The sequence below is a fragment of the Polyodon spathula genome, chromosome 8 (assembly GCF_017654505.1).
Source record: "Polyodon spathula isolate WHYD16114869_AA chromosome 8, ASM1765450v1, whole genome shotgun sequence".
NCBI lineage: Eukaryota > Metazoa > Chordata > Actinopteri > Acipenseriformes > Polyodontidae > Polyodon > Polyodon spathula.
The window spans coordinates 14,783,948-14,797,871 of record NC_054541.1 but is presented as its reverse complement, the minus strand read 5'-3'; the positions used below and the strand labels follow the sequence as shown (position 1 = coordinate 14,797,871).

The following is a 13,924-nucleotide window of genomic DNA, read 5'->3' as shown; positions in this document are numbered from 1 at the left end:
AGATACTGAAATTAAAGAAGGACTCTGTGAAAAAGACCTAGGAGTTTTTGTTGACTCAGAAATGTCTTCATCTAGACAATGTTGGGAAGCTGTAAAAAAAAAGGCCAACAAAATGCTCGGATACATTGTGAAAAGTGTTGAATTTAAATAAAGGGAAGTAATGTTAAAACTGTACAAAACATTAGTAAGACCTCATCTTGAATATTGTGTTCAGTTCTGGTCACCTCGCTACAAAAAGGATATTGCTGCTCTTGAAAGAGTACAAAGAAGAGTGACTAGAATTATTCCAGGTTTAAAAGGCATGTCCTATGCAGACAGGCTAAAAGAATCGAATCTGTTCAGTCTTGAACAAAGAAGACTACGCGGCGACCTAATTCAAACATTCAAAATTCTAAAACGTATTGACAATGTCAGCCCAAGGGGGAGTTTTTCAACCTGAAAAAAGAAACAAGGACCAAGGGTCACAAATGGAGATTAGACAAAGGGGCATTCAGAACAGAAAATAGGAGGCACTTTTTTACACAGAGAATCATGAGGGTCTGGAATCAACTCCCCAGTAATGTTTTTGAAGCTGACACCCTGGGATCCTTCAAGAAGCTGCTTGATGAGATTCTGGGATCAATAAGCTACTAACAACAAAACGAGCAAGATGGGCCGAATGGCCTCCTCTCATTTGTAAACTTTCTTACAAAGTTTCTGTCTGAAAGAGAAACAGTGTTAATGAGCATTAACGCATAAGTAGGAAGTCACAGTTTGTTAAGTAAGCAGTAACCCACGACAGGGTGTGTGGTAAGACACAGGTCTATCTGATGCATGTCTGGGCCCTTGGCCTCGTGCCTCACAGCATACACAGGCACGGAGAAGGTTTTCCTGGATCGCTGAGTCATTTTCTTGGAGGGTTCAATTGACAGCTGGGTTTCAATTGAATACTGGTTAGGGACCAGTAATGGGCTAGTAATGGCAGCTCAGCCCATTCTTGTGTTAATTAAAAGAGCTGCGATGGCTGTACTCCATCCCTGTGTAAACACGTGGGATCAGTTGATTTCACAATTAAACCTTACCAGTCATATCAGAGAGCCGAGCTCAAAAAGGGTCCTTATCCAACCTTATGCAAGTGGTTACAAATGAAAGACAATAATATAGTGGACGTCCAGACTGTTGACAGCTGTTGTGTGCGAGACTCCCACTCAAACACAAGCCCTTTCCAAACCCTGTCCCACACTCAGTCACAAACCTCTACCGCAACACAAGCCCTCACAGCTGAGGCTGTTAACTCTACAGCGTGTTGAATCCAGACTCTATATTGAAATAGGGCTGGAAGACACATTTTAGGTCAGTAATTAATGTGGTTTTCTGTTTACATTCAGTGCCATTGCCCTCATTGAGGACAGGCTACTTTGTAATCTTTTGGAGCATTGTTAACTGGCATCTACCTGTTTTAATTTTCTCTTTAACTATACTGTTGATTGTTAAGAGTTGCATCAATCATTTTCTCCAGTATAAATCATGTCTGCAAAATTGACCAGTCACCATTAAGGGGGTGTCAGGTGTACTCACCCTGTGCATAGAACATATACTACATAAGCTATTTATGAATATACTTTACCATACCTCACTGTGATTTAAAATGCTTCCCTATGCTTTACCATGCTTTCACTGTGCTTTACTATACTTGTTTTTTAATATGCTTTACATGTACCATACCTCTGTGCTTTACAATACTTCCCTATGCTTTCACTGTGCTTTATTACACTTGCTGTGCTTTTACTATAGGAGACTTTTAGAATAGTTAAGTTTACCATGTTTTGTTGTTTAATATGTTTTACCAAATCTCGCTTGCTTTTACCATGTTTTCACTATGCTTTGCAACACTTTGCTATGCTTTTACTGTGGGAAACCGATAAGGGCTAGGTTACCATGGTTTGTTTTTTTAATATGCTTTACCATACCCATCTGTGCTTTGTAATGCTTTCACCGTGCTTTATTACACTTTGCTATACTTTCACTGTAGGAAACTTTTCTAAGGGTTAGTTTACCTTTTTTTTTTTTTTTATATGTTTTACCATACTACTCTGTGCTTTACAGTGGTTGCCTATGATTTCACTGTGCTGTATTACACTTTGCTGTGCTTTTACTGTGTATAAGGGGAAGGCCATAGGGGTGAGTTGCTTTTTAAAGTTAAAATAACAATATCACCAACACTTCTGGGTCTATTTGTCCTTCTCAGTCCATCGCTCAGATTGTGCAGAATGTTTGTCAATCAAGTAATACAAACGAAGGTGAAGAAGAGTCTAATGTTTCCGTCACAGCTGCTTTAGCATCAATCTTTGTAGTCCATGTCCTGTTCTTTGTCTGATGCCATTTCTGCTTGCTAGCACTGGAGCCCTTTTAAAAGAGTCTAAAGTAGGCATTCATAAAAAATACAGACCCTGAAGAAGATCCAAAGGCAATGCATGATAAATAATGCATGAGGGGGATTGGTCAGTGAAGACAAATACAGTGTGTATTGTTCTCTGGTGAGCCACTGGAGACAGCACTGCCACCAAACAAGAATTACAAAGTGCATGAAGAGGTGGTCAATATTTACACTGACTTACAATTGCAATAATACCATAGAACATAAAGCTGAGGGAACATAAGACACTTTGAGGCTTGGAACTTGGTTTCAGGAGACTAGATTTCAGGCCACTGCACAGCACACTAGGGGGGACTTGGGGTTTGATGCAAAAAAGTTGCCTCAAACTAAGTCTCCTAGAACTAGGTTTCAAGCCACTGTTCCTGAAGAATTAGCTTTGTGTTCCCACAGCTTTTGACATTCCCAGAGATGTTTGCCTTTGGTTCAAGCTCATTACTGCTACAAACCAGTCAGTACTATAGAGAACAGCTTTAAGTGGCTCAGGTAGGTGGCCCACTGTGATGTCACTGTTTGAAATAGACTTTGCAACTGAGTCGCTCAATTCCAGATCATTCACTCACTCGCCTGGGTCTTCAATTGCTTATCTGAGGAGAACCCAAGTGGTTTCGTTCCCAGAATTCACTCACTGGCGAGCTGCAGTAGAGGTCTCTGTGGCTCTGGATCAATGGCAGTCTGCTCTCTCTTGTTTCTTTGCAATAAAAAAAGGTACTGAATGGCTTTAGAGTCAGAACATAATGAGCACTTAAATGTAGTGTACTCCCATCAAACAGTCACTTAAACCCCTGGCAGCTTACCAGCTCTCAGCTTCAACAGCCTTCCAGCAGCTTCTCACTGTGTGGGTTTTTTTTTGCCAATAAATGAAAAGGAAAGAAACTTAAAGGTGCAGTTTCCCATGTGTTTTTAAACAATATATTTTGGCAAAAGGGCAACTGGAAGGTATACTCAATATTTCCTAAGGTCTCACGGCAGTACTACAAATTTATCGTATCATCTTAGTCTCAAGTAAGGTTTCTTTTTATAAAATGTATTTCTTTCAAACGGCACCAGAAAATTACCAGCTATATCTTATTTTTTTCCTCTGCTAACCTAAAGAAAACAGCACTCTAAGTTATGCAGAGTAGTGTTCAAAAGCTTGGAAACAACAAATGATTTACAGAAAGACTAAGAAACAAAATATCATGCCCAGTCATTCCGCATTGGTAGTAAGTGGATCACATTTGGGGTCCAGCTTCTGTGGGAGAGACTGTTCATTAAAATCTCTTGCATATTTTTAAAGAGAAGATATCTTGGTTTCTTGGCATAGAAAATCACCCATGACAACTATATCGGTGACGTGAGACCAGAGATTCTATTGAGCACCATGGTAACAGCCCTATCACTTTTGGGAACAGGCACTTAATATAGAAACCTAGGTTGTTATTCCAGTGTTAATCAGCATGGATCTGCCAACAACAAGCCGCTGTAATTAAGTTATGGGAAATGAAGCTTCTCGATAACTGCGCACCTTTTCCTGTAAACAACAGCAATTAAGAATGCCTAATTTCCAGCTCCACTGCCCACCATGGGTACAGTCAATAACTTAATCCTAGTCTTCAGACAATGGGACTCCCACCCCTGGGTTAAGTGATGATCAGATCTACCTAAACAAGGGCCACTGAGTGCAGCAGAGCTTCGAAGGGCTCCAAGCCCTTCAGTGTGCTTTGCAATGACAATACTGTTTATATTTTAGGATTGGCCCATATTCACATATTTATTTAAAAGAGGATTGTTACTGAATAGCCCATTTAAAGTCTGGTAGTCAACAAACATTTCAAGACTGCTGCTGAATTACTTGAAAGTAATACACATTAATATCGCCAGGCTACAAATCAACTAAAATGGTTCTAAACGTGCAAGACATTTTTTTCGTGCAGCAGGAAAGAACGTGCAATTAAATTGGTACTGTCATTAATTTTTAAATACAAAAAGACTAATTGCTAGGACTACATCTTTGCTGAAACTTAGTTATGGTTTAAATTAGTTCAAAGTAAAGCGCTATGAGTTCTCCCAACATGAAACCATGGTATGACAACAGCGTGCACATGTATTAGAACACCCCATTGCTTCTGTAGTTCAGCAATGTGCACATGTATTAGAACACCCCATTGCTTCTGTAGTTCAGCAGTGTGCACATGTATTAGAACACCCCATTGCTTCTGTAGTTCAGCAGTGTGCACATATATTAGAACACCCCATTGCTTCTGTAGTTCAGCAGTGTGCACATGTATTAGAACACCCCATTGCTTCTGTAGTTCAGCAGTGTGCACATGTATTAGAACACCCCATTGCTTCTGTAGTTCAGCAGTGTGCACATGTATTAGAACACCCCATTGCTTCTGTAGTTCAGCAGTGTGCACATGAATTAGAACACCCCATTGCTTCTGTAGTTCAGCAGTGTGCACATGTATTAGAACACCCCATTGCTTCTGTAGTTCAGCAGTGTGCACATGTATTAGAACACCCCATTGCTTCTGTAGTTCAGCAGTGTGCACATGAATTAGAACACCCCATTGCTTCTGTAGTTCAGCAGTGTGCACATGTATTAGAACACCCCATTGCTTCTGTAGTTCAGCAGTGTGCACATGAATTAGAACATCCCATTGCTTCTGTAGTTCAGCAGTGTGCACATGTATCAGAACACCCCATTGCTTCTGTACATTTTTTGGTTTGTTGTGCTTGTGTAATCAAACCACTGGAACTGAAAATCTTGGAAAATAGGTTAATTACTGATTGCTTAATTGAACTGATGACTTTTAGGCCACACATGCAATTTGTTTAAAATTGTAAGAGAAAAGGAAGACAAGTGTATTGTTTCTACAGAAATGTAAAATTCGCACACCCTGAGGTTTTAGTGGAGGTAAATGACAAATCGTGAGATGTTCTAATATATTTGCACACTATTGTACTCTCTCTAGTAGCCTAACCTTCATTTAATCAACTGTTTCATCATATACAGAACATTCTTCCTATATTGGAACCCTGTGTAGGTACCAATCTATTACCGAGAGAAAAGCGTTCCTCTGCTTTAATTAATCCATTCATTCATCCGCAGCTGATCATTTAACTGTCATTTGCAAAACACAAAAAATAGAGATTTAAATGCAATTTCATTATCATTCTGGGCGTTTTAGTTTCAACAATAATTTCTCTGTTGCGTTTGACATCCCTTCAAAGCGAAGGGGTCGTCAGACTGGGTCTATAAATCTGACAAAAATGGCTTGGATTAAGCCCTTAAAGAACTCAAGGAATTGAGCGATTGTTTAAATTCATTTGAGAGTGATTCTAGTATCACGAGGAGGAAACTAACAAATAGGACGACCAGATCCAACCTGTCAGTACATTTTAAACCTTTATAAACACCTCATTGCAAACAATAAGAAAGTTAGCTTTTTTTTTTTTTTAAATGGGACACATGTCCCTTGTACATTAAAGGGTTAACAAGTGAAAATGTGTTCTCACTGCTGAAGTAACTGACAAGAATAGAGCACAGGACAAAACGCGGCAACATAATAATTCATATACACAATAACCGCTTCGCATGCAACAGTCACTGCGAATATGACCCCATTTTGCCTGAGAACAAGGCACTTTTCATTTTAGCGCAAGGCGATTTCCAGCGTCTGGTCTTGTTAGTCACGGTTACTGGCACATTTGGTCAGAAACAACAACGTGTATTGCATGGTATTAAAACAACAAAGCCAGCAAAATAAATAAATAAACGTACTTTTTTTCCTGCTGCAAACAGAAATGTTAAAAGTAATAAAAAGGTGTGCCAGCCCATAACCAAAACCACAACAAATTAGTGCACTGGTTTGGTACAGCCCAGACGTCGCCTGTAAATGGGTAAACTCAATTACAGTATTTAAACCATCCTACCTGGGCGTTTAAAAAGAGACATACGATGTAGTACAGCGCCATTGGGCTGTCAGTAGTCCTTCTTTCCTGTTTGCAATTCATTGAAAATGTCCACATCTCAGTGATGAAACAGTGCAGCGAGGCTTGTGTTGGAAACAATGGCGAATCTTCTGCAGCATCCGATTACTGGCACAATCGGATGCCCTGAACCCAAAAAGAAAAGGTTCCCGATGGTCTGAACAAATGTCACCGATATGGGCTAGAGACGTCGCTTCGCAGAGACGGAGGTGGTGTTTAATTGGGATCCAAAAACGGCCACCAGCAAAAATAAATGATTGATTTGTCTACCGTAATCCCTCCACCTGAGACGGGTTTGTCTGAGGAATGGAGGAAAAAAAAAAAAAAAAAACATATCGTATCACATTCCCGGTGAAACCCTCTCCACGCCCCTCCCACGTCTCGCATCCACTGGGAAACGGTTAACAAAAAGCACCAGTATAGCGGTCAAGATGTTTCTTTTGAACTCTCTACACCTCGTTTTTTTCTTCATTAATCCGCGTTATTTTAAAAGAATAAGGAGGCAGTGTTTTGTTGTTGTTGCGGGTATTATTAAACTGTTAATTTAATTGCGACGGGTGCAGTTTTGCAATGTAGGCTACAATGCCCTCGCCCATATCGTGTATTCCAAACATGGCAATATAGCAAGTTAGCAAGTTAGCAGTGTGATGATTATACATGCAGTCGCAGACAAATGTATATCGGCATCCTACTCTTGTTATACTATAATTCAAGGTAAAAGATTAAGGACAAGCATTTAGTAAACTGTAACCCTTTTTAATAAAACCAAAAGCAAAATAAACAACAACAATCCTTATAAAAAAAGAAATGTGTATATATTTATGCTAGATATCTATGCTACAGTGCAGTGTTTGTTTGCCATTAGTTTATTTTTCCAAATTGGAACTTTTTGGTCTAAATGCCAAGCGTTACGTTTGGCACAGACCCAACATAGCACATCTCCCAGTCAACACCATCCCTAGAGTCAAGCATGGTGGCAGCATCATGCTATGGGGATGCTTCTCTTCAGCAGGGACTAGAAAGCTTGTTAGGACTGAAGGGAAAATGGATGGAGCAAAGTACAGGCAAATACCAGAGGAAAACCTGTTTTAGTCTGCTAAAGACTTAAAACTGGGGTGAAAATTCACCTTTCAGCAGAACAATGATCCAAAGCATAAGGCCAAAGCTACACTGGACTGGCTTAAGAATAAGAAAGTGAATGTACTTGAGTGGCCCAGTCAAAGTCCTGACTTGAATCTTATTGGGAATCTGTGGAAAGACTTGAAAACTGCTGTCCATAAGCGATCCCCAAACAACTTGAGAGAGCTTGAGGAAATCTGCCAAGAATGGGCACAAAGTGCACCAAGCCGGTGTGCAAAGTTGGTAGAGACTTACCCAGAAAGACTTGCCGTTGTAATTACTGTTTAATATATATATTAAACATTATCACCTTTGTCATTCCAATGTGTATGGTGTCTTTGTTGAAATATAAAACACCTGCCATATGAAGCACATACTTGTATGTACATGGGCTTTTGCTCCCAAGACTGCGTTATGTTCTGCGACATGCATTCTATACAATATACACCTCACTCCTAACTAATGTCTTTCCCAAGTCTCAACAGCTCCAGTGAGCACACTTTGCAGACACACACTCCAATTCTGTTTTTAAAATGTGGGACAGTCATCAGCTTTCGCAGTATTAATTATTCCCGATGCAGCCATGCAAGGAAAGTTTAATCTATGCAGTCGGCCATATGTCATCAGAATATCTGATGGTAGGGTAGGTATGTTTTGCATACAATTCCCCTGACCCATGTTGAACAACACAGCTTAGATCACTGGTAAAAATCTACATTCTAATTAAATCTGCAATGACATCTCCCTTATGAACGTTGCCCTTCTACAGCGATTGAAAAAATGTATTCCAACGCGAGTGACTATGTATCCCGGCATTGCTGAACAGAAAGTCCACTCTACAGTACATTTATTTTGTCTGAGGGTCTCTACGATACTATTGCATGTCAATGCAGATTTAGAAAGTAGGTCTCTGTTCTCTCCAAGAAGACCCTATGAATAGTCTTATTGCAGCAGACATGTATTGACTTAAGACCCTTTCACACTGGCATGTTCTACCCAGGTAGGAACCCACCCGGATCAGGACCCGGTGTCATGCAGGTCGGCTACGCGATTTCACACTGCTTTTCGAAGAAGCAGGGTTGATCTGGGTGACAGACGCAAGTACACAATGCGCGCGCGTGTCAATGCCCCTGAAGCAGCTTGTTTACGGACGCTTGCATCCAAGCTTCTCTGGACTGAAGCGTCGGCCCAAATGTTGGTTAGAGCAAATGTTTCTACATCCCTGATGCAATCTGGTGTATCTCAATCAACAAAAAGATGTCTAAATAGAATAAACTAAAACGTTCCTTGCTTAAGTGAATGAAACCTTGGCTGTTTGTTATTTCGTCAACCATCATGCATTTTGTCTCCTTCAACCCGAGTCAAAGCGCGTCGACCCGCATAGACAGAACCCAGGTCCGGACCCAGGTAGGAGTGTCATTGTGAAAGGGGCTCTAGATTGTGTCTGAAAAACCCCTGATATTCTTCCAAAGAACTTGTAATGAATTGGCATCTCATTCCATTTAAATGACCCACGTTAATGATCAATCTAATGAGCAATATTATGAGCAATCTAATGATCAATCTTTCACAAATACAAATTCATAAAAAACATGTGCAAAAAAAAAAAAAAAAAAAAAAAAAAAAAAAAAAACAAAAAATTAAAATCTTAGTTTGTGAGCTAGTACCACCTAGTGGATCAATATTTGATTGCCATCGAAAGTAGACTAGTTTTCAATGGAGTACAGGATACACAAAACATGCAGTTATTAACCTGACAGACCCCTTCGTTGATGTTGAGTAGCTATTGGAGATCGGGATTACATTAAAATGAAGTGAGTTGATTTTAGAAATGACGACTAAGCGTGTGCAACTGTGTCTGCCCCTAACTGGAGCAACTGTGAAAAGCTCTATTTAGTCGCAGGGGGGTTCGAAAAGACAGCACCACTAGTGTTCATTTTTCTAAATGCAACCTCATAGCGATTAAAACTGGAATTGTTAGTGCATAATGAAAATGAACGCAGGCAATAGCATAGGATATTAAGCAGACGGGGCATACAAAATATGAAAATGCAGATGCTATAATTTATATTATAAATCGCGTCCTGGTTGGATTCTGGTAGCAGCAACTGCGCGTATCATTTCACTGAGAGTGTAGCTCTCGCTCTCAGAACGTCAATGACAAAGCATGTGAAACGTTTCAGCCACAACAGGTTCTCTACAAACAGATTAAGTGCGTTAATATCTGGTCTGTTTTGTATATGGATTTAATGACTTGTAAATATGTTTGTAAGTGTTCGGTGGCTGCCTCTAATCAAGCTGAGAGAGTACATTCTCTTGCAAGTTGTGCTGAATAGTATGATGTTTGCTTTGGGCAGTGGGTTACAATCATTCAGGGGCCAAACTGACACCAAGCAACTCATCACCTGTGACCCGAGCATAAAGTTACCAGACGTCTCGGGAAAGCTGCGAATGTCCCAGTTTTCACCCTTAATTTTGTGTTCCGGTCGGAAACAGTAAAATTGTTCAATCGTCCAGGTTTTGCTTTAATATTCACATTTTTTTTTCTTTAAAGTAAAAAAAAAAAAAAACTGTAGCAAGCAGTGTGCTCAGCAAGTTAACAGTTATTTATTAGACTGTGTTAGCGCCCTTCAAAAAAAAAACAAAAAAAAAAAAACAATCCGATGGATTATGTGTTTAATAATTACTATCCTGTTTAAATTCCTGGACCATGTTTTGAAGTGCCACCAGCCATATTACGGTCATCATGCTCCTGCTCACTGGTAAATCCGTCTCAGTTACATATGTGAGCAGGAGGATGATGGGAAATGTAGTTCTGAGAGGTCTATGCAGGTACATGTGAAGACATCTTGAGACAGGGAATGCAATTTAAAAGTTTAAAAAAAGTGGTCAAAATGTAAAAAATGTCAATAATAATAATTAAAACCGTACACACACCTTACGTAAACAGTTGTAGCAACACATGTAAAAAGCCATCATGTACTCTTTAAATTGTAATAATTACTCTAATTTATGATCCGATAGCTAATCTAAAAATATCCCGGTTGTCACTCTTAAAATCTGGCAACCCCATTTGAGCACCGTGTTCGTACCCAAACTTACAAGGTTTTGAGTTTATTATTGTGTCTTCTTTCATTTTAAACGCCCCCAGCATCTTTAATATAAGCCAGTTCTTATTTAACTATGATATTTTAATTTCGACCGTTAGCTTTAATTTCCTGCGTTCCTTTCCTCGGGCTGAAGGGCCTGTATCTAATTGAACACAGATCTCTTTCCACACTTATTGTCGCTCCATTGATTTTCGGTGTTCTTTTCATTAGTCTTTATTTATCCAACGTGACAGCTTGTTGTTTTTGCTATTTCTATCCGTCTTTTCTGTGCGAAGTTGACTCTGATTAGACGCTTGGGCAGGATGCTGCTTCAGTTAATGCTGAGTGTGCAGCACGCTCAGTGCCAGCTCGTCTGTAAGTGTGTTTGAAGATATTGCAAGGGTTACAATGCGTGCCAGGGCTGAACGGACATTCTCTTGCCCCCTAGACTGAGGCTAGCAGAGTCTGTCACTGTGTTTAAATCTCCTTTAAAAACATATCTCTTCTTGGTACGTTGCCTTAAGGTTGTGAATTGATTTTAAATAGCGGACTAACAACTAAAATGTATCATTCATTTTAAACTAGTTTTTAGTCACATTTGCTCTAGTGACATGTGTTCAGCGCGTTGAGAGAACCTGTTTCAGAGTGATCCTAAAAGTAATAATGTCATTCAAGTGTGTGACCACTAGATGGTGCTGCCTCTTACTTCTATAAAGACAATTTGGCTACTACTAGCCTGTGTTACATAGCCTGTACCTAAAGCAGCTCCTGTTCCTTACTTGAATTTTTTATATATATATATATATATATATATATATATATATATATATATATATATATATAAAAATTCAAGTATTATATAGAGACCATTTTCTTTGTATTTAGGGTTGCTTAGCAATTGTTAAAAGAAAACACTGTGCACATATGATAGCATTAGGCCTAATTAAATACAATGAGTGAGTTCTTCAGTTGCCCTTCATATGAATTCCCATCCTTGTTACCGTGGTTTCTCATTAGGCTGAGAGAAACCTGGATTGACAGCGCCTCTCAATGCTCTCAATTGTCACTTAACAACATCTTTTACACAGGGGTCTGCTGACAGACCAAAGAAAGCAATTAGCTTTGTATTTTCAAAGAGTTCCAGTCAATGACATCTAGTTCAGCTCTTTGTATCCATCTGTGAAAGGCTATGCAGCAAAGCAGTGCCGCCTTTGCTGTGCTGAATGAATTCAGCCTAGAGAACCTACTCATGAACGGGCCCAATAGGCTATTAAGGTCAAAACATACATTTAATGCAAAAATCCATAATATAGTACCACATAGATCACCTGAAAGTGGCGTGGCCAATTTCATGACACTGTTTAATTTTACGACAATATATTCATACAAAATGGTATTGTTAGCTTTTAACACAGGCGTGTAATAATAATCAGGCCTACTGATCTTTTAACACCGTTGGATATGGTGTTACAAGAATGCAGAATTGTGTAATCATTCTACTTAACAAATGTTTTGTGAAAATATAAATAGGGATTGATGTACTTCGATTGATCTCTCTCTCTCTCTCTCTCTCTCTCTCTCTCTCTCTCTCTCTCTCTCTCTCTCTCTCTCTCTCTCTCTCTCTCTCTCTCTCTCTCTCCCCAGTCACGCTCCAGTCATGCTCCAGTCCGTGTTTTTGGTGTGATCTCTCAAGCCGCGAGCCCAGTGTGTATTCATATCTGACGCATTGCATGTGCGTTTTATTCGGACAGGCATCACTGTGGCTACCGCTCACTGCTGCAGTTTCATGTGTAAGGAACAGAATGGCACGTATTCGGTGTGTTTGTGAAACCCTGCATAGACAGTTCTGTACATTTGGTTTGCAATCTATTAGAAACTCCCCAGAATAATTATATTATTTTAATATTGTTATTAATATTGTTATTATTAAACAATAAGTTTCATTTTTTTATGTAGGTATGGTATTTTGGTATTCTATATCGGTCACATAAAAAAAAATTAAAACACACACACACATAGACACGCACACACACACACACACATACACACATAAACGCACACACACGCACACATAGGTAGATTGAGTCTGTGGGAATTAAATGTGAATGGTTTTAAGCAGCGGGTTATCTTCTTCGTTCCTTTACCAGAGAAGCATCTCTTTATTTTATATTTGTAAATCAAGTGCATGTTTGTGCATGTGAGCTAGTGATATACCCTGTCTCAGGCCGGTGTGGTTTCACAACTCGATATGTAGAGTCCGAGTTTTCTACTCACTTCTATGTAAATCTGTTTGGATTCAGATTTTAACTTAAATGTTTTGGTCAGTTAAGGGATGGGGAATTGACATTAAAACCTGCAGACCCGCGACTGCATGCTACAAATCGCTATATATAAGCTCACTGTTTGGGTGATGTGAATGAGTACTTCATTCATTGATGGGTTCTTAAGTCAATCTGCAAAATATGTGCAGCAAATAGTTTGGACCAGCATTCCAGTTGATGAAGCGTTTAACTTCATCCGAACATTAAATTCTCTGTCAAAATAATCTCGTGGGTTCTCCCGAATCAATTTGTACCAGTTGAATCGACATCTTGTATTAGTGCTGTACTTACCCACAGGGGTGGGAATAAGTCTCCCACTGCATAGCAGTTTGATCCATTCCTGGTTTCACTAGGCGTTTAATAAGACACATCTGAGCTTGTTACCTATACGCTAAGGCTAATTAAGCTGGTAGTAAAATCTAGAATTGGTGAGAGTGCTATGCAATATGAGTCTTATTTATATTGCTGTTACCAAGCGTATGCCCGTATCATGGAAACACTGACATATTGGTTATAGCTGATTGACGTCAGTGAGTACTAGATAGTTGCTATATCAAGCATTTTCAAATAAAAGCTTCCCCTGTGTTAAAATGAGTTCTGGCATGCTGGCTGAATCTACACTTAAGTCAATCATACAAACCACTCTGCTGAAGTTATTTTACATGTTCAGAACACTAGCGATGTATATGTATATTTCTTCTAGCGATCTGTGATATGGTGATTTCACCAGTCAGGCTGTGTACTAGATGCTGATGCTTACTAATATAAAGCCTATATTAGCAATATCCATGGCAGACATCTGTGATCTCAATTAAAAGTGCACACGAGTTAAAGAATCTCGCTGCATCCAAGTTTTCAGAAGATTTAGTAACATTTTGAGAAAGGTATTCTATCTAACAATTCGAGCTGGGGTCTTTATGCTGTGACTTGGTGTAATGGAATTAACACAATACATCGTGTGCGTGTAGATTGATAGTCGAATTCCCAAACTCCAGTCATGTAACTTA

The 13,924-nt window shown here is 39.4% G+C and overlaps 1 protein-coding gene across 1 annotated transcript in view; it reads right to left on the bottom strand.

Moving 5' to 3' along the window:
- Positions 1-6,686, bottom strand: part of LOC121320213 (receptor-type tyrosine-protein phosphatase O-like) — a 61,135-nt gene extending 54,449 nt beyond the window's left edge. Inside the window, exon 1 of the mRNA XM_041258466.1 lies at positions 6,332-6,686. Coding sequence (XP_041114400.1) covers positions 6,332-6,427 — 96 coding nt within the window. The 5' untranslated portion in view covers positions 6,428-6,686. The remainder of the gene's footprint in view (positions 1-6,331) is intronic.
- Between the last annotated feature and the right edge of the window lie 7,238 nt (positions 6,687-13,924).